The sequence below is a fragment of the Xiphophorus hellerii genome, chromosome 15 (assembly GCF_003331165.1).
Source record: "Xiphophorus hellerii strain 12219 chromosome 15, Xiphophorus_hellerii-4.1, whole genome shotgun sequence".
NCBI classification, from domain to species: domain Eukaryota; kingdom Metazoa; phylum Chordata; class Actinopteri; order Cyprinodontiformes; family Poeciliidae; genus Xiphophorus; species Xiphophorus hellerii.
The window spans coordinates 19,417,483-19,438,480 of NC_045686.1; the positions used below are offsets into that span (position 1 = coordinate 19,417,483).

The 20,998-nt window shown below is 43.3% G+C and overlaps 1 protein-coding gene across 1 annotated transcript in view; it reads right to left on the reverse strand.

Moving 5' to 3' along the window:
- bcl11bb (BCL11 transcription factor B b) overlaps positions 1 to 16,466 on the reverse strand; it is a 38,380-nt gene extending 21,914 nt beyond the window's left edge. Inside the window, exons 1-2 of the mRNA XM_032584473.1 lie at positions 14,975 to 16,466; positions 5,148 to 5,537 (exon numbers count right to left, since the gene is read on the reverse strand). Of these exons, the coding sequence (XP_032440364.1) occupies positions 5,148 to 5,537; positions 14,975 to 15,038 (454 nt within the window). The 5' untranslated portion in view covers positions 15,039 to 16,466. The remainder of the gene's footprint in view (positions 1 to 5,147; positions 5,538 to 14,974) is intronic.
- Positions 16,467 to 20,998: the final 4,532 nt, after the last annotated feature.

Below are 20,998 nucleotides of genomic sequence, written 5' to 3' on the forward strand. Positions count from 1 at the left end.
AAAAAAGAAAGAAAGCATGCACATGTAGGGGTGTGGGTGTGTGTGTGTGTGTGTGTGTGGGTGTGCGGGTGAGTTTTGCACCTTTTGGGGTTGAATCTGCTGGCCTTGCAGCATGTTTTTGCAGTTCAGGCGAGCGGGGCTGACAGACAAAGAGGCCAGACAGGATGTTATAAAACACAACCAGGTGAAGAGGAGAGGGGTTGAGCATATGCTTTGCATGCTTCACAAGCGCGTCGTGCGTTATTAGCGTGCAGAATTCGCCTCCCTTTTTCAGTGCACCTCCCTGCTTCCTCCGCTTGCTCTGCAGGTCGGATCTGCCCGGCGTGCCTCGAAGCTCGCATGCAGTCAAATTATGATATTTCCTTACAGGGGGAAGTGCGTGCGCGCGGAGATGTGCGAGTGAGCGCCTCTAACACTTTGGACTTAATTAGTCCTAATAATGTAATCTAATTTGCTTGAAACTTGAGACAGACTTGAGTGGCAAACTAATGTGTTGAACAAAGCTCCCCTCCTCGCTTTCATTTGGGGGCCTTGGAGTGCTTTCATGTCCTGTTCTCTTAGTGATAAGACTTTCTGTCTGAATGACTAACTGGCTGCAGCTCCTCCAGGCTGACTCAGTCTTTAACGCTGCCTAGTTTTTTTGTCTCCTCTGACTGTCCTGCAAAGGCAAAATTGAATGTAAAATGATTGATTGGCTCTTCTTTTCTCCCCCCGCCCTCCCTGTCTTTGTTTGTTCCCAGAGCTGTTGAAAGCTCTTCAAGTTTCCCAAATCTAATTCTCTCCAACCCCCTCCCAAAAATAGAGACGATTAACAAAAGCCACATTGTTACTGAGCGGCGGTCAGATATTTTTATTATCTGCTGAGGGAAAATCTTGAGAACTTCTTTTTTTTTTTTTGGAGCGTCGCTTTCATTCTCGCAAATCGACAGCGACGTCCAAACCTTCGCTGTCACATATTTTCTCTGATCTCCTTTTACAGATACTTCCCAAAGTGACTGACGATGGCCACACACAGCTGCCGGCCACACACAGACGCCGCGCATATGTACGGGATTGCTGCACAGACAACAAAAAGGGGGTCTCTACTGAGTTTGGCTCGAAAATAAACAAATTGTTCAGATCTGAAATGGCCGTAAGGCATTTTGAAATACCCAAAAAGCCAGTTTGGTCTGCTGGAAATCTGAAACAGAAACTAAAGGGTTTTCTCCCCAGCTTCCTTGTTCGGCTCAAAGTCGTTCGGCTTGCATCTTAAGCCGCACAGGGCCTAAAGAACTCTGAAATGTTCCGCTAATGCACGAGGAGCAATATCCTCCCAGGGTGTTTTATGTCCAAACAAAAGCTATTTATGAACAGGCATAACCATAGAGACGGATGTGTTGTTTCAAGTAATGACAGCAGTGATTCAACGCCGGCTAATAAGCGCTTTCGTTTTGCTCCAGTAGTTAAAAGTCCTTTTAGTAAAATGCCAGTGAAAGTGCTGAAGTAACCACAACTGTCTCAAGTCTACCTGTTGCTCCGCACTGCCTCTCAGGAGCCTCAAAGAACACTTACTACTTTTTATTACTCCACTCACAAAAAAAAAATATGCATATATATTTTTAAAAATCCAGCTGCAAGCTGCCAGCCAGCTGGCTGAAAGAACATCTGAAGTGTCCACTTTGACTCATTTGGTAAACATACCAGTTCTTTTAAGACAAAAAGAGGAATCTTCTTATGAAACTTGCTCTTGTTTTTAGCTCCTATTTATTAGCTTATTTAATTTAGTCAAATTTCTTAATTTCTTGTATTGTTGACTGTGTTTGTACCGTTTTCATTTATTTTATCAAAACAGGGTTCTCTTGTAAATGAGACATTGGATCTCAATGAGACAACATGTATATATAAAGGTCAAATAAAATAAATTAAACTTTGACCTCACCTACAAGAAAGACAGACTAGGTTGGGCACTGCCAGTCAGCTGGCTGAATAGAGAATATTACATTTTCAGTTAGCAGACAGCATAATTAAACAGCTAATGCTAAACTCAATAAACTACCATCAGTCACCAAAGCACAACCGATATTCTATTTATTTTGCCCATGTTCAAACCCATTTACAGCGAAAAGATAGAAAGAGACACACAATAGCTAAACATATTTGCTAAATTAATATGAACTAGCAGCACTTGGTGTACAAGTTCAGAAAAACGTTTTAGTTCTTCAAAAACTGATCTTGTTGCTCCCACAGCGGATCGGTAGAAAATGATCAGAATTGATCCTGATGTCAGTGTTGGCCTTACAGAAAATCAGTCCAGATCATTTTAAGTGGTCAGTCCTTACTTCTGCTTTTTAGGTGATTAAATACACTCTGCAGCAAAACATTTTTCTTAGCAAAAAGCCTGACTTCACTGATTTACATAAAGGCTTTTGCATGTCTAGGACCAAAAGCTTCGTTTCGCATTATTACCACTGAAGATGGATCACTGGCATGGAAAAAAACTAAACAATAAAAACAACATTTCCAAACATGATTTCTGTGACAGTTCTCTATTGCTCTATTGCTCTGAGCGGCATTTTGGTTCAGGGGTTTGAATCAGCTGCTTTGTTCAGTTTTGCCTTGGGCTGGCTCTGTTTTATAAAAGAAGCACCACCATCCACTTTAATTTTACAGTTTTATTCTATTTTTGCATTCATCTTTGCATCAGGATAATTTTTTTAAAGTATAGAAAACATTAGTATAGCTACAATCACTGATATATCATTTTAGCTGCAGCTGGAGTCGTCGTGGCTTTTTGAAAACTTTTACAGTAAAACTATTTAGATTGTGTTACATAAGACAGTTTTCAAGTAACCATACTGCGGCACTGAAATGAAGATTATCATAAAGTGAGATTCTCGTACAGACTCTCACTTTAGCCGCCATCACCGCAACTACATCAGTTGGAACTGACGAAGTGTGAAGTCTGCAACGGCAAAAAAGCTGAACAGAGCTACTTTAGTCAGAGAACGAGCCGTGAAAGCTTCCCTTTAACCACTCAGATCTGACCATGACACAACAGTGGAACACAGCGATGACCAGTTTCTGCGTTAGCCGTTTAATGGTGCGTGAAATTCCGTCTGGAAACGTCTTAGTCTGCCGAAGCCTTGTGTAATCCTGGACAGCCTTCCCAGCCCTTTGGGTGCGATGGTGACTGTCTCCTCTGATAAACTCTGCATTGGTTTCCCCACAGCGCCGGCAGTCGGCAGGCGCAACCATTCTTCCACACACCCCCTCCTTTTTTTTCCCCCGTCCCCTCTCCCCCCCAAACCCTCCAGCTGTTTTCCCTTTCGCTCCCCCCCAGCCCCCAACAGCCGACTGAACGGCCCTGCAGCTTTATTAATCCGTTTCTCCTCACCCCTACCCACGCGCAGATAGAGTTTAATCTTTAACTTCTGCATATAATGCTGCTGGATTTTTTCTTTTCTTTTCGTCAAACCGATAAGTGACGTGCTCTCGCAAAAACCAAACAAAAAGGGAAGAAATAAACCACGTTGGTCTGGTTGTGTCATCGTTTTCTCCCGTTTTAGAAGGAGTTTCAACTTCAAGACAGGCATGTTGGGGTGCGTGTGTGTGCGTGTGCGGGGGTGTGTGTGTGTGTGTGTGTGTAACCAAAAATAAGTGCACATTTGCACACATTTTTCACACTCCTGGTGAAGATGTGAAAAAAAAATACATAAATAAATCTTTTATTGCAGTAGTATAATCTCACACTGATTTTTTTTTTTAAATCATCACCCTTAGTTAGAAACATATACTTCTATATCATTATGTCTGTAGATAAATATATATTTTTCACTTACACTTTACTTTTCCAAGTTGATCTAGGAACTTCTAATTGGCAATTAAGACCTTTTGTTGATGTGGGGAATACATAAGATGTGACACAGAGGCCTGTTTCTGTAGGTTTGACGTGGACCAATGTTTATCCACAACATACAGTGTGCAGGATGGAAAAGTAAGTCAAAAAGATAAAAATAATACTACGCCAAACACCAAAGATCCCTGTTAAAGATCTTCAGTGAGTGCCAATCAGAGTTCACGAAGTTTCCATAGCGACCATTAAACCATATTTAGATGCCAAGAAGCTGTTTGGAAGTGACACTAGCAACAACAACAACAACAACAAAAACTTTTCAGCCCTATTATCATAAATGTAAACATGTGGATGTTGCTAAACTCTACTGGGAGTTTAACTAGAACTTTGAGCTGTGATTAGGTAAGACTAAGATTGAGCTTATGGATAAGAAATCCTTCAAGTTTGGTGTGAAACAAACGGTAAATATGAAGAAAAGCAACTGTTAAGCATGGAGGAGGATCTGTGATGCGGTGGGACATTTTTCTCATCAAGCAACCCTGGAGATTTTGTTAGAGTGGCATTGTGAACTTTTTTAAAACACTAACATATGGGGAACAAAAACAAAGCAATTGACAGCACTAGAAAGCAAAGAACAGATCACCACTGGGTCTTTGCAGCAGGGTAACGATCCAAATTAACACAGAAGTGATTTGCCACAAACGTCTCATTGGAATTTGAATCAAATCAAATAAAAAACAAAAATATCAATCTGAGGAGTGAGCTAAGAAGAGGAACGGTCAAAAACTCATCGATCTGTGTGCTCCAAAGTAGTGAAACATGTAAAACAATAAAAAATAAAAAGCCTGTCCTATTAGTAAAAGGTAACAGTAAAACATATTACCAACAGGGGTTAAAAACAAAAACTGTCGTCAGTTCACTTCAGTTTATTCCCCGCTGAACAAACGTACTCAAATTAATGGCTTGATTTTTTCTATTATTATTATTATTTTCTAGTGTGAGATTATGCTCCTGCAGCGTCAAGATGAAATGATTTCAAGACTTTTTGCACATCTTTACCAAGGATGCTAATAAGTACTCACTACAAGCATACGCACTCACTACAGACACTTAGCTGTAGAGGGCGCTGTGTGGGTAATATCCTCCTTACAATGAAACAGACACAATTCTGCAGCTCTGAGTCACTCAAATAAAAATTATCTCAAGCCACATTAATCCCTCCTCAAGGCCACCGTCAAAATAAAAGCTTTCTTTAAAGAGACAGCTGTGTGTTTTGGGAGCAGTCTGCGCCACCTGTGCATTTAACACTCCGTACCTCCTTTCTCTTGTTTGGGGCAGATTCCCTTGGCCGGGGTCAGCCTCCTGCGCTCGTCTTCCTCCCCTCCGGGGGTCACCTGGACGCCCACCTCCACCGGAAGCGACCCTCCTCTGCCGAGCTCCAGCGAGTGGGCCCGGGGCGAGACGGGAACGCCCATGATCCCGCCGGCCTCGCCGGGCTTGGAGAAGGCGCCGGGCCCGCCGCCGCCGGGCCCCCTGCACAGCCGCCGCTTGTGCTCGATGAAAATGAGGATGTCGCCGAGGGGGAAGTTGGTCTGACACTGGCCGCAGGTCAAGAGGTCGTGCTCCCCGGGCCCCATCCTCCGAGGACTCGGGGTGGACGGCTCCGGAGAGGGAGATCGAGCGCCTGAGTCATGGTTGACCTCCGCTGTGAGAAAAAGAGACGCAGAAAGCAATTTTAAAAAAAGACATTCAGTCAGTGAGAAAAACATTCTCAGAAAGAGAAAGAGAGAGGGAAAAAAACTCAGCAAGGTTCAGTCCTGAAACCAATACAAGATAACAACCATCCCTCTGCACCACACAGGGTGGTCGTTACATTCAACAAAAAAAAAAACTGTGTCACGTTCGGGGGCTTGAAACAGCAGAACGCTGTTAAGACTCCTTTGCCTAGATAAACACCTGCGCCGCTTATCTCTGAGAGAGATCTGCGTAGGTGGGACCAAAAACACTTTACTCTACATGTCGGGGTGCGCCTGCGAGAGTGTGCGCGCGCTCGCTCCGCTTGTGTTTTGTGTTTGTGCGGCCAGGAAGCGATTCATCTCAACGGCGCAGGCTTGGTTTCCGGTGAGGGCCCTTCGCCGCGCCGAGCTGTCACAGCGAAGATGGTTGCCTTCCACCACGTGGGAGACTCGACTTCTGCTCGACAAAGTGCATAGCGTAACCAAGGCCACATCCACAAGCCTCTGTTTGTGTGTGTGTGTGTGTGTCTTAAGAGTGGGAAACATGAGGAAAAGAAAAAAAAAACTGTTTTATGTGTGCATGATTGGATCAAGACTCAGGTGAGTTTAAACGGTATTCTCAACAGACTGAAGATCCATAAGCCAAACCTGGGGTCCTGTTAGGAGAGTAAATCTCATTCTTCACAGATCTGACACGGTCATTAATAACCATTACAGCGTTCTTCTCGGCCTCCTCCCGCTGCCCCGCCGCCCCTACGGCACAGACACGTCCCTCAGCTTAACGCAAATCCCTCATGGACAACTTCCACTTTTATTTCTTTCTTTTTTTTCCTGTCTCCACACTACTCTGATGTACCACCATGAAAATGTGTCCTCTTCTTGAGAGCCCAGAGGAAACCTGAAGCTCCAGAGACGGTGAGGGATGTCTGGGCGAGCGGGCAATCAGGGAGGGAGCCGCGTCGGTGCCTGGGGGAGAGAGAGAGAGAGAGGAAGAGAGGAAGAGGAATCCATCTCCTTCTCTTTTGTCTCTCCCTTTCTCTCCTTCTCCAAACGACACCCCAGTGAGTGATCGGCAAAAAATTAGAGCAATTTTTTAAATTTTCTTTTTTCTTTTAACTATCTTCTTCTTGCCTCTCTTTCTTGTTCGTTTTTGGATTCCAGTTTGCGTCAAATTCCCGCCAAAACGTCTTACGCACGAGTTGCCATCTTCCCTTTGTACTTCCGGTTCGTACAAACCATTTCACATTTATATACTTATACTGCATCTTAGCTTATGTAATAATTCCATTTAATTTAAGTTAGCAGTTATTACTCTCTAAAAAACTTTGCATTACAGGCGATTTCGTTTTGCTTTGTGTTTGATTGCTGAAAAAAAAAACATGGTTAGTAACGGCTCCTGATCAACCCAAATTAACTCCGAGGAACCTTATGTTATTTATCGGAGCTATGTATTTATATGACAATAGAATATTACTTTAGCTCTGGTTAAAATGAGGCACGGTTGGTACCAAACGGCCTGTAAGTCGTGTACAAAACGCTCAAAGTTTTGAAGGCCCGAAACGGCGCAGAGGAAAAAATACAAGCGTTCGAAAACGCAACGGATGTCCAGTGACTTTAAGAATTTGTGTTTGGCTAAATGACAAAGCGTGGGTGTGAACAGAAGAATTGCCATTCAGCTCCTTCCTACTTCCATTTAATACCTGTAAACAAACCATTTTGTTACCCTCTTAAACAGTGACGGATGAGTTGGGTTTTTGTGACTTACAGAGATGGTAAAAATGCTGAAATCTTGTGTTCACTTTAATGTTTTATCGCTTTCTCAATGTATTTTCTCCACGTTTAGTTTTTTTGTTGTTTTTTTTTTTACTCTATCTGAATTTGGGTCAGGTTACTCTTATCTAATCTCCATCTAAGAGATTATGACCCCCGATCAAACCGAAAGAACTCTGAGCAACTTCCTGTTCAAAGGTAAGATTTGTTTTTACACTTTGTAGAATAACGAAAAAACTAAGTACCACCCTGTGGGGTATAATATAAATTTTAAAAAATAAAGGAAAGAAAAAGAAAAAAGTTCTTTTTTTTTTTAAAGCCTTGCAGTTTTTCTGGTATCATGTTGGAAGAATTGGGCATTTAAATGGAAATCCGAGCGCTTTGAGCTGTTTTGTGGCTATTTAGTTGCATAATTGATGAAAACACTTAAGTAGTAAGAAGTAGAAAGCAGTTTAAGGACAACGAGTACTAGCTGAGGCTAGAAAATGGTTTGTTTGAGCTTTAAAAATGGAAGTAGGAATGAATGAAACGGCAACATCTGGTTAAAATGTAGGTGAAGAATCCACCCGTAGTTTTCCCTGAAGTAAAGAATTGTAGTATTTTCGGAAAACGTCGCCATTTTGTTTGGCTCTGCTCCCTGCTTAGATTAGTTGGCATGTGACAGATTAAATCACAAACAGCAAAAGGCTTTCTGCTAATAATGGGTAGCATTTGTCAGAGCCTTATAACTACATTTCCTTTTTGCTCATTGTACATGCAGGAGATAGAAAATGACTTTAAATTATCCGTTGTCAAAGCAAAGCTGCAAGCGGACGTTGAGTATATATGAAACGTTCGGTGGCAGATGGCCCTGTTTTTGGACCTGGAAAACATCAAGGCGACAAAATGACAAAACTGGTAAAGGGGCGAAATGATCAGCAGCTGTTTCTTCCGCCGTTGTGACTGTTGTTGTCTCCCCAGCTCCGGTCACCATCTTTATCCTTTTTTAATTGTTGCGCCCCGTTCGCTTTGTTCCTCGAATCAGAAACTGTGTTTCCGGCCATTCGGTGACACACAGCCACCGTACGCGACATTGAAAAAAAAAAGAAAGAAAAAAGAATGTGTGTGCAGCCATCGTCCTTATTGCTCATCTCAAACCGTTTCTCTAAACTTCCCAATCATCTCTGTTAACCTCTGATCTTTTTTTTTTTTAACCCAATTTCATAATTTCCCTTATTTCTGTTCAGATAAATAACTCCTCCTCCTCTCTGGGCTCAATCACCCATCCACCCACGTAAACACACACACACACCAGCACACACACCTGCATCGGCACATTCTAGTCATCTCCAGTCGCTCCAAGCATGGACCAATGCCAAATATCTTTCTCTAGATGGCGATGGCTTCCTGGACTCCTGCCAAATAATTTCCATCTCATATTCTTTGACGGCAACGGAGGAAAAACAAACACACATCTACCCACAGTTCACAGCTTGTAGCCATAATTCAGACGAAGCGACGCTCGGGCCGTGTTAAGGCGATACGCGCCATGCGTGCAAGTGGAACTTCACACTGAGCCGGCCCGAGGCATAAGCAAAAACAAGCCCCTCCTCACTGGTCCAAATCCCTGCTTAGGACCTCCGAAGCAGCAGGGGGCCCCCGAGAGTCCCCTGAAACCCAAAATGTTGGAAATGCACCACTTTTGTGTTGCTTGTAGTTGAGTTGGTGAAGAATAAGGCAACTTTAAAAATTCACTCTTTTTTTTAAATAGAACAAAAGTTTAACAAAATGCTACATTTTTACCTGAATCAATTTAAGTTTCAGAAGTGCTAACATGCTGTTCTACATATAAAAAAGTGACGTTTTGGGGAGCAGACCCATCACATTTTAACACAGCTGCTCTTGCTCCTGCGAATAAATAAGTGAGAATTTTCCACAAATGCAAACCTCGCCGCTCTTCCCTGCTCCACTGAGCCTGTACTGAAACAATAAACACAAGACGCGACGGCAGGAGGAAATGAAGCCGATCCAAATCTCTACAATTTCAATAAACCTTCTCTTAAGGCCTCCTTTTCTGGCGAATTTTGGACAACCGACCCACGTGATTGCAGGTCAGTCCAATGTAGAGGACTCATCAGTTATTCCTAAGACACTTTTCCAAAGAGGGCTCTTCAACCCATTCCTGCCCAGGGCCCGGCTCAACGTTTGGGCCACCCCTGCATGCACAGGAAGTAAACAGGACAGGTGGTGAAGGGGGGGGGTCAAAAACGAGACAACAAAACGAGTGGATGAGCTGACAGGCGCCCTGCAAACCGAACCCCCGTGTCTCGACTTGAGAGACAAACCTAACGAGGCCTGTTTTGCTAAACCTACGGTTGAGTAACGCGGCCTGAGGGCAGAAGGCGGTGAATTACTAGGAGCTGGCACCGAATCTATGCCACTGGAACGAAACTCGGACACCTTCTCACAACCACGCCCGCTCGCTCATCTTTCCTCAGGCTCACCTGCGAGAGGGAGGGAGGGGGAAAAAAAAAAGGGGGAAATGTGTATGCTAGAAGGAAACAAAAGAAGGAATGCGTACAGGAGGGGCTAAAGAAAAAAAATCTGGGAAAATGTTGAAATGGAAACACGTATAAAGGAGAGAAAGGAAAAAAACATACTAATGTGGCATATCAGGGTGACAGACAGCGTCTAATTCCCCCTGCATGAGAGAGGAACATGCTTGATAGGTAAAGGAGCACAGCTGACGCTCTGTCAAACATGCCATCGCAAGGGAAGGCGTTATGATAGCAATGAAAGCCAGCTGTCTAACACAATACCACACATACTTTGTTTTTTTTTTTTCTTTCTTTCTAGCTCGCTCTGTTTCTTTTCTTTTTGCTTCTTTTTTTTTTTTTTTGCTCTTCTTCACACACACGGAGCTGAATCTTCACCCCGGTGACACTCCTGTTACTCCGCCTTATCAAGTGTGGGTTAAAGTCAGGCAGCCTTAGAGCACCCCCTATCAGCTTGATGAGGGGAGAGTCAGTCAGTCAGTCAGTCAGCCTACTGCTGCTGCTGCTGCTGCACAATGTGTACCAGATGGGAAACGCTGCTGAAGACAATGGGCCTCTTTCAGGAAAAAAACAAATCAATTCATGATAAAAAAAAAGGGGCAACAAAGCACCTAATAAAGATCTAGTTTTCTTAAAAAGGCAAGTAAGTGGTTTGATTTTTCTTAATAGTGAAATAATAAAATTTTCAAACTTTTGTCAGAACTTCATTACAATTATTTGGTTGAAGATGACTGAAGCAGATTGTGACTCTGACCGCTCCTATAATCTCCTGAAACTCTCTAAATAATGAATGCTTAACATCAGGAGTGAATTTAAAAAAAAAAAAACTTTTCAAAAATTGTTTTTTGCCTTAATCAAATTTGAATTTGCTAAAAAAAAAAAAAGAAGAAGAAGAAGAAGAATGAAAAAATCCTCCGACAAGAAGCATCAAGCATTTAAACGTTTGCCAGGGTTTAGATCTTGACTTTTTTTTTTTAGCATTTCAACACAAATTTCTGATTATTAGTCAGATTTCCTAATAATCTCTAAGGCCACAGGCGCTCGGATGACAAGTCGACTGAATTCAATAGGTTTTAACCTGCCTCTGTTTTTCCAACCGTGCAGCTTAAAAAACACACTCAATCTCAGGAGCTAAACCCCACCGGGGAGAGAGGGGATGTGTGTGTGAGGGCGTGTGTGTGTGTGTGTGTGTGGAGTGTGGGGGTAGGATTCACTCTGCCATTGAAAACAAATGACACCAGCAACATTGCAGATGGTAGCAATCAAAAATTCAAACGATGAACGGGGCCCCGCTTCGCCCATCCTCTTTTTTTTATTTTTCTCATCTATGATTTGCCAAGCAGAGCTGCAACACTGCAACATTGTGTAAGGCCAGGCCTGCTGGGGTGTGTGTGTGTGTGTGTGTGTGGGGGGGGGGGGGGGGGGGGGGGGGGGGGGGGGGGGGGGGGGTGAGTGAGTGTGTGTTTAATTATCTTATCAGCATTTAATCTGTAGCAGTCCCATTCCTTTATCGTAAATCTTGGATTATCAGCCTGAGTGTGAGCAAAATAAAGCCCTGCTGCTGACTGTGACCTGTCACTGAAATTGCCTTATGACCTATGAGGTATGACGCTGGGAGGTGCATAAATCAAATTTTGGCAAATTTGTGTAATTGGGGGGGGGGCACCACCTTGCAAAACTCACCGAACGCGTTCTGTAATGTTTCAATCATTGAAAGAAAGACAAAAATCGTAAATCGCTCAGCCACCCCGACCGTCTCCTGCGAGATTATCATCCCGTCAACCGCAACGTTTGTGTGAATATTTGCTGTGGGGTGGAGTGAGTGAGTGAGTGGTAGGTGGGGGGCGAGAGCGCGTATACGGTGGGTTTCTCTCCCCCCGGTCGTTTTGACGGCACATATGGCACGGATAAAGACGAAAACACTGACTGTTTTGCGAGTAGCATGCCAATTCGGAGAGTAAACAGTTATCACGAGGCGTTTCCGTGGGATGGATCCCGCTCTGGTGATGGTACGCTGCAAAACATCACTGTGGAGGGGCGGGAGGAGGGTCTGGAAAGGATGGGGGTCTGAGCAGTAAAAAAAAAAAAAAAAAAACAACAACAAAAAAAGAAACGGTGCAGTTCATGATTTTCATAGGATTTCATCAGAGCTGCTGTAGGACACAGCTCTCGGTTTGTCACAAACGCAACACCTTTGACCTCTGAGTGTGATCACAAAACGAATCATTAACTGGAAGCTGAATGTTGGCTTATTGAGCCTTCTAGCAGAGCAGCTTCTTACATGTGATTTGTTTTAGGCAGTAAAGCCACACACTTTGCATGTGGTCATGCAATCTGAGCGTAACTTGTGCAGACTCACACTAAATGCTGAATTGGGGTGTGTGTGTGTGTTTTTCTTCTTGCCTGTGTTGCATGGGTGTACATTCTGTGCATTTTCTTCATTTGAGTGTCCCTAGATGTGTGGCCGGGCGAGTGTAGTTTCCAAACACATACACACGCAAGCACATACAGGCACCGTCCTCCATTGACAAGCCCGTCCAGAAATATGCTGATATTCAGGTTTCTGTGTTCAGAAACAGAGTGTGTGACCCTATGGGCCGCCGGCGGCTGAGGAGCACGAAGAGGCATTCGGTTACACGCCGTTCTCCCTGAATCTGACGTGCGGCTGACATATGCTGGCAGAAACTTCACATTATGCTCACATAAAGACACACACACACACAAACACACACACAGTGACCTGTCCCGACAGGCGACGATGAAAAAGCGTTGACGAAGAAGACAACTGACGTGTCTTTGTTTTTTATGTTTTGTTTTTGTTTTGTTTTTCTCACACACACACACACACAGGATGGTTGAAATTGCTCTCTTTAGGAAGACACAGTTTAGTTTTCGCCCACGCTCCTCAGGTGGTCGTCTGCAGGCCCTCCCATCAAACAACCCGCAGCATAATGCTGCCACCAGCTGCACAACGATAAGGCGCGTTGGCGCTTTCGCTTCGCTCCAGCTCGAGAGCCCCTTACCGAATCTAATCTGCTCCGTCGACGCTGAAACGTGCACGCCTTTTCTTTTTGCAGAACATTTCTCTTTCTTTGGCTTCGAGGGTTTTACAGAATCTACAAAAAAATTTTTTTAAAAGAAACAAAAATAAAAACAACTAGAAAAAGAAAAGAAAAAGTGAAAAAGCTTTACGCTTCAGTCTCTCCTTAACCTCACACCTGTACATCTGAGGTCAATGCCTGAGGGCACGGTTCAGCAAACATCGAGTAAAAGAACAGGTAGGACGACATTTAGATCCTCCAAATTGCCCGTCCTGTCAGCGTCCGACTCTGATCTTTTTATTCAGACTTGCACTCCAGCAGCTACACGCTAAGCTGAGCGTCTGTGCATTAAGTAACATGTCCAAAAGCCGCTCCTGTTCCTGCAGCTGCTGCTGCTGCTGCTGCTGCATGTGTGACTGCTGGAAGTTTTAAGCGTGTAGCTGCGTTATTTTTTTTAATTATTTTTATTTTTTTATTGTTTTAAACAAGAACAGATCAATCCTGAGGACACATGCAGGTTGCCTCAAAAAGGCAGTTAAAAGACAATGTGTGACAACTAATTGTCAGTGCAATTATCTACATTGAGTAGGACAGGAATGTACTGACTGTGAGGCAGGTGCCTGAAGGCTTTTTTGTAATTATTATAGGAAACGTGCCAAAAAAAAAACACACACACACAAAAAAGGTTCAGGATGTTCAAGAGTTGATGTTCAAAATTGAATAAGTTCATTAAAGGCAAAACTATTCTAAGTTGTTGCCAAGTGTTTGTGTTATTTCTCTGCAGGCAAATGCTGGACACACACACACACACACACACACACACACACACCTTCAGTCAGCTTACACGTTTTTAGAGAGATTTAAGATCGAATAAACTGCCAGATTACAATCTACAAAATGGATTTTTTTTTTCTCGAGCCCTTTAAGGCCGGTGTGTTGGTTCAAAACGTCCTCTTGCATATTTTATGGACAACCTCAAACGAGGAAACTCAGGAGACAAAGTGGACGGAGCAAATAAACGATGAGCCGAAATCCACCTCACACTTTTCAGCACAGAACAGATCCGGGGCCAGAGATTACATCATGAAGTTTGTGCAATAAATTACCCAGATTAGGGAGCCCCTTTGAAATTGGATTTAGGCGCACGCCAAACCCAGGGAGATGAAGGTTGGATTGATATAATTGGATTTCGCGACTTTTTCTTTATTTCTTTAATCGGCAGGGCCCCCTCCTCGCCCCCGTTATAAAAGTTATATGATCGCAGTTTTGGAAAGCAATAAATCGAGACAAAAAAAAAAATTAAATCTACATTGTTGTTATTATCACAACAAATGTGCCATTTTTTATTTTTATTTTTTTACTGTTTTGTTCTGCACGAAGGAGTTTTGCAAAGAAAGCTCACGTTTTTAACGCATACATTTTTACTCTATTCACCTTGCAGCGAGGTAGTCGTAGCAATAATAATCATAATAGGGCCTTTAAGCTTCCGGGGGGAGGAAAAGAAGTGGAAACTTTGCGCAAATTTACATGAAGTTTGCGACGAATCGAGAAAGACAAAATGCGAGGAACGCGCGAATAACAAAAATGGGAAAGTGTGAGAAAAGTGCAGTGGGAAAATGCGCGTTGTGACGAAACGCCGAACACATGTGCGCGCATGCTTTCCAACTCAAAACAGACGCCCTCACTGTATATACTTGAGGAGGTGTGAAAATGTAATGATTTTTTTGGAATATAACGCTTATTTCACTTTGTTTTGTTGTCGTTGTTGCAAGTAATAATAAAAAAAAAAGAAAAGCGGAAACATACCGTGTTTATCAAAGCATTGTCTTCCCCCTTGTCATTTATTTCACATGTGCTGCGTAATATCCCAACTTTAGATAAATAAAACACCGCGTATGCGAATTACAATTATAACAATACTATATATTTACGGTAAAATACTTCATTCTTGTAAATAAATTTAAAAAAAAAAAAGTCTAAACCAGGAGTGATAAAAAAAAGTAAGCGATAAATAATGCTGTAATTATTATTTAGCAGGTCGACATTAGAAGATGGACTCACCTTGGACCGTCTCCCTGTGCGTCAACGATAAGTGCTGCGGGTTCACCTGCTTGCGGCGGGACATTGCCCCGGCATTTACTCTGGCATCGCCCGGTGAACGGCACTTGGAGTCGGCTTGAACCGTGGTGTCGGTGAGCAGCTCTCCCTCTCTCTCTCTCTCTCTTTCTACCTCTCTCTCTCTCTCTCTCTCCTCCGCACTCCCTCCGATCGCGCGCTCTTATCGCTAGCCCGTCGACAGTCTCTGAAGGTGTAAACTTTTGATGCGCGTTAAGGAGCCGGAGCAGCAGGGCTGAAAGTCGGAAGATCCGCGCACGGTGTCCTGCCGTGGAAGCAACACCTGGATCGGGTAGTGGGGGAGGAAGCCAAAGCGGGGCTTTCTTTTTTTTTTCTTTCTTTCTTTCTTTCTCTCTTTTGTTGTTGTTGTTGTTGTTGTTGTTGTTGTTGTTGTTGCGATGGATCGCTGAAAGCAGGTTGGGAGAAGTGTGGCGTTTGTTTGCAGATTGAAAAGAAAAAAGAAAAGGGAAAAGAAATCCTGGAATTCCCAACCTCTGCAGCGACCGCGCTGATAGAAAATCGCCCCTTTTTTTATTTTATTATTATTATTCTTTAAAGATTTTTCTCTTAAAAGCCAATGATCGCCGTATCTGTGGGGGCCAAATAGCAGCTGTTGACTCTGTGTGCTCCCTACAGTCCTTCCATCTCAGCAGTGGTGCGCTAAATGACCCTTTGGCACTGACTCCTCCTGTGCGTTTTGGCATTGGTGCGCGGAACGGCAACTCTTGGCTCCGGCGGCACTAGCCTCGCTGATTGAGAGACACATACACACACAGACACACACCCACACACACAGACGAGAGAGAGAGAAAGAGTGAGTGAGAGAGAGAGACACCAGGCGGGCAGACGTGACACCTCCTCCTTTTCTTCCAACAAGCCTTGGTCCGATGTTTCCCAGTTTCCTACGGTGTTCGAGGCTCCTTCGAGTCGACTCACGCGACGAAAGATGCTTCTGCCCGCCCGCGTATACGCGCGTGTGGCCCGGTGCACACGCTCGCGTGCTCGGGACTCAAGTTCAAGTGCGCTCGTGTGCCGCCTCGCGCGCCAGGCAGTTCGCTGGACGAAAACGCGCGGACGACCCGGCGGCTCCCCGGGGCTCCTCCATCAGCTCCGAGAAGTCGTCAGCGGTTACTCACTTCACAGACGGTTCTCATGCCTGTCTGGGCTTTCTGGAGCAGCGTCACGTTACCAGCAAAGGAACAAGCCGTCTCACCTTTGTGTTTATCATCAGTTTATATAAAGAAAAGGGGCGCGTGCAATTGCCCCCCCTCACGCACTCCCCTCATTAGCATTAGCTACAATTTATTTCTCCTCATGAAATGTCACCAGAAATTTCACATAAACACACCGATTAGAGCTCGCGCTCTCTTGATCTCTCGGCTTATCAGGTCAAACATCTAATTGGTCTTATGATACTTTTATCGCGCGCAGTTCTTTAAGTGTTATTAATACTAGATAAGGCTCGAGTGAGTAATCAGTGTAAATGTGAAGCATATATTTCCACGCATTGTGTAAGAGAGAGAGGGACTGCGCGCGGCATGCTGCGGGTCCGCTGTCAGGGTAGTTTTAAGGCAACAGTACCCTCTGTTGGCACAGTCGGGAGGCAGAGCAGACCTAATCAGGAGGTGGCACCTTAAAAAAAAACAAAAACAGCTTTTCTCAGTTTACTTTGCGAAAGTATTCAGGCTCCTTAATCTTTTCCACATCTTGTTAGCTTAAATTTTATTTGGCATTTTATGTGACGGATCATCGCGAAGTAGTGCGGAACGGGGGGAGTGCGAGGAAAAGAGATGCGTCCTTTTGTCTTTTTATTGTTTCACAAAAACAAAACAAAACAAAAAAAACGTAGAACATATATATGTTTTCAGGTCATTTTACTTTAATATTCCCACATAAAACAGACTCATCTTCTTTGTGTGTGTGTGTGGGGGGGGTGGGGGGGGGGGGGTGTAAATGAAACCCAGAGGTTTATTAGAGAGGGAAAAAACGAGGAGCATATATAGCAGATGGGAATTATTCAACTGTATTGACTAATACAGTTGTGTTGTATTAATCAAAATTAGTACAACACAACAGCAAACACATGGCATGTCACCCATACCAAACGATGCAAACTCCAGTCTTCACAGTCTTCGTGTCTCCGGTTCGATGTACCTGAATCCAACAGAATCGTCCTACTGACCTGCCCTAACCCTGCCCCTTTAAGTTCTAGAAGTTGCTCTGATCAGATGACCTCAAACACCTTATTTTTGTAGCCTACACATGCAAAACACTATGGATATTAAGCAAAGTATCACTGCACATTACCCTGAAAATACCTTTTGGTGAGACATGGCGGTGGCACTGTCATGCTGTGGTGACGTTGATCGGACTTTAAAAAGACTTTACGGGGCGTGCTGTGGTGGCGCAGGGGGGTTAGCACGCCCCACGTTTGGAGGCCTTAGTCCTCGACGCGGACGTCGCGGGTTCGACTCCCGGTCCCGGCGACCTTTGCCGCATGTCTTCCTGTCTGCCTACTGTCGCAAAAACTCTTCGGAGAAAAAAAAAAACTTTACAGCGCTTGTATTCTTAATATTTTAAAAACAGGTGAACATTTCATGTGCAAAGTTGTCAGAAATAGTACATCTGACAAATACACCTGCATCTGTAATTGAAGTCAAGGTGGTTCTACAAAATGTTGATTCGTGAGGGGAAAAGAGGAGCTAAAAACAAATGCACACCACACTTTTCAAATTTTTGTAATAAAGGTAGAAAACCTTCCCCCCCACCCTGCCCCACTCCTGTCACATAATAATTACAGCTACATTGTGTTGGTCTATCACCTGAAATATTGTTGCTACGTGACAAGACGTGGAAAAGTTGAAGGGTTTTTCGTTTTTTTTTTTGTTTTTTTTTGCCGCTGTGTAGAATCCAGAGCGGATCAGGTCCACTTAGAGCTGGTTAACGACTCTAATGGACAATCATTCAGTCACTGAACGCTTCATTGTATTCAGCGTATATATATGCACAGGTAAGTGCCTTTCAGACACTGTAGCCTAGCTTTTTTTTTTTTTTTTTTTTTTTTTTTGTATTTCTCTGAACCTTTCAATGTTAGAATGCAATTCAAACTTGTGTTTAAGCTGTAATTTGGTTGAAATACAATTGCTGAACAAAAAAATAAATAATTTTTTTTTTTTTTGAAAGCCTCTCATGGCCGTTTAAAGTTGACAATATATTTTTCCATTAATCGTTGGAGAGAAGTGTGCAGCCATGGCGATACGCTTTTTTTTTTTTTTTTTTTTTTGCGGCGCGGCCATTAATAAAACATGGTGGGCAATTTTAAGAGCATTAGAAGTTTGATTGCTTCGGGGCTGGCCTGTGGGACTTTCAGGACAGTAATTATTTATATAAATGAAATGTCATCTCGGCTCTGGCTCAAGGAGACGTAACCTGGGCAGATGCCACGTGCAGACACACAATGGCGACAATAGTTGGGGTTTCACAGGCCGGCCCGGCGCGTGGCCCCCAAATTCAGACGTGACACTACATGAAAGTAATAGTGGTGTAACAAAGGGGGCAGCAGAGTAACATGAAGGAAGACACTACCCAGAGTTCACACGGTCTCCCTTACCATGTCGTCTGCCTGTGATCCTCACCCGTGGGTGTCTCAATAATACATCAATGCTACCATTATAGCTTGTATCTGCAGGCTCGGGGCAAAGGCAGTTTAAGTTGGGTTGCAGAGGGCCACATAACATGTCTCGGTTGTGGACACAGGAAAGGTTTTAAGTCCAAAGTGTTGCCTCCGAGGAGACACGCATCCGCCGTGGCAAGTGTCACCGTTCAGTACGAGTTAACCTCAACACGCCGCGGGGCCAACAGCCACGCCGCCGGCGCCCAAATGGAAGTTCTTGTCCGACAAAGAAGAAGTAGAAGAAGAAGAAAAAGAGGCAAAGACTTCCGTTCTGCTTTCCTCCAGCTGAAAGCTGAAGATCTCCGGCACACAAGACGATTTCAGGCACTAATAATTCATGTTGGGGTGGATGAAACGAGTTCGGGGACTTGTGTTTAAAAAAAAAAAGGACCGGATCCCGCTCATATCCGCTTTTGATTCTGGGTCACTATCCTTTCCATTTTTTATGTCGCTCCAAAATAAAAATGAAACATAAAAAAAAAACCGGGCAGGGAGGGGCGTCTAAAAATAGCCAGACTGTATGCAGCGCTGTAGAAAAGCGTTTTATTTTATTATTTTTTTAATATCAGACAAAGGTAACCTCTGTAAATACAAAAGGTAATTTTCAAAAGGATGATTTCATTTATTAAGAGAAGCAAGCCATCCAAACATGAAAAAGTAATTAGTTGTGCCATCTTTGTCGACAACAATCACTCTCCAAGGTGATAATAGCAGAAGAGTGTTTTGCATTGATGTGGATTAATTATCATACACTATTTTGATTCCTTTTTTTCTTTTTTTGAGCTATTCAGATGTGGACTTGTTAGTTTTCTTCACTGCATGAAAATCACAAAACCTTACCAAGTATTTTCGGTCTAGTTTCTGGTGTAAATGTCTTAGTACAAAGCTAATTACAGGCAACCAGTCAGCAAGAATCAAGAGCTTATTTTAAGTCATATTCCCTTAATATTGTTACAAATGGAATAATCTACCAGTGGATCAAAACATTTTACCCAAATCGTTAGTTAAAATGTCTTGTATCATTGACAGATTATTTCACTTTTAACTTGACGTACAACAATATCCCATATCTTGCTAAAACAAGTTACCTGTACGTTAGTTTTGTCTTATTTCAGGTGTACTGAGATATTTACACTAGAAGCTAGACCAGAAATACTTGGTAAGATTTTGTGTTTTTGTAGTGTTCACACAATCACCCTGCTGCACAAAACCAAAGTGGCCTTAAGCTTAAGGTCACAATCTGATGACCTTCAGAAATCATCGTCCAGCCCAGCAGACATCCACCTCCATGTTTGATTTTTATTAATGAATAAAGTCTCTGACATGCTGTGTTGGTCTTACAATAGACGTAATGGGACCGCATATCTTTCAAGCGTCACTTTTGTCTTGTCAGCCCAAAGAATCTTGAGGATCATCAGGCTGTTTTGGGGAACTATAAGGTGGATTTCTGTGATCTTTTAGCCTACTTCGTGTGGTCAGTCAGGTACAATTTAACCACTTTTTTTTCCTAGAAACTAAGTCCAATTGCACTCACTCCCATCCGCATTCCCATAGAGACAAAAAAAATTACTTAAGCAGTTAATTCATAACTGTTCAAAAGGGAGGGTGAGGGTTTAAAAACCGCATGTTGTGTTTCATCACTTTATCTCTGGTTTTAGAATATTCTTGATGATATGAAACATTTAGGTGAGCAACCAAAACATGTAGGGGTGAAACTCTTTTTCAGAGCACCGCACAGTGAACGAACTGCAAGTTTTGAGAGAAAAACGGCTGATTTTAGTGTTGCAGAGGTGAAAAATAAAGCATGCAAAGCCTTTTTGATGTGATTAACCGCAATGTGACAGCGCTGACATAAACAATGAAAGGTCCACTCCAGGAGAGCTTGTGGTAATATGAATATTGCTGTGGGATTTGCTTATAGTCGCTGCTTCATTATGCAATGTTTAATATTAATAAAGAAAGTATAAGGATATATTATTTATAAGCTATTCAGAGTGTGGTTGGTGGGTTTGTGTGTGTGTGTGGATTTGAGTGACAGATTGAGATGCTCCCTTGCTACAGGCAATACAACTAGACAAGGCTCTTACTTTTCCACAGGACCCGTCCTGACAATTTCTCCCACAGTTAAGAGGATTTGTCCGAGCAGGGGTGAATATATAATGCATGCAGATTCCAAATTTTAATGTGGGCCGAGTAAATGATTCAATGCTGGCTTTTCTCAGAAGTGAGGCCGCGAGGGGAGCGAAGGGGGCACGGGATGTTGCTCGTGGTCGGCTCTTGCGACACAGGCTGAGCGG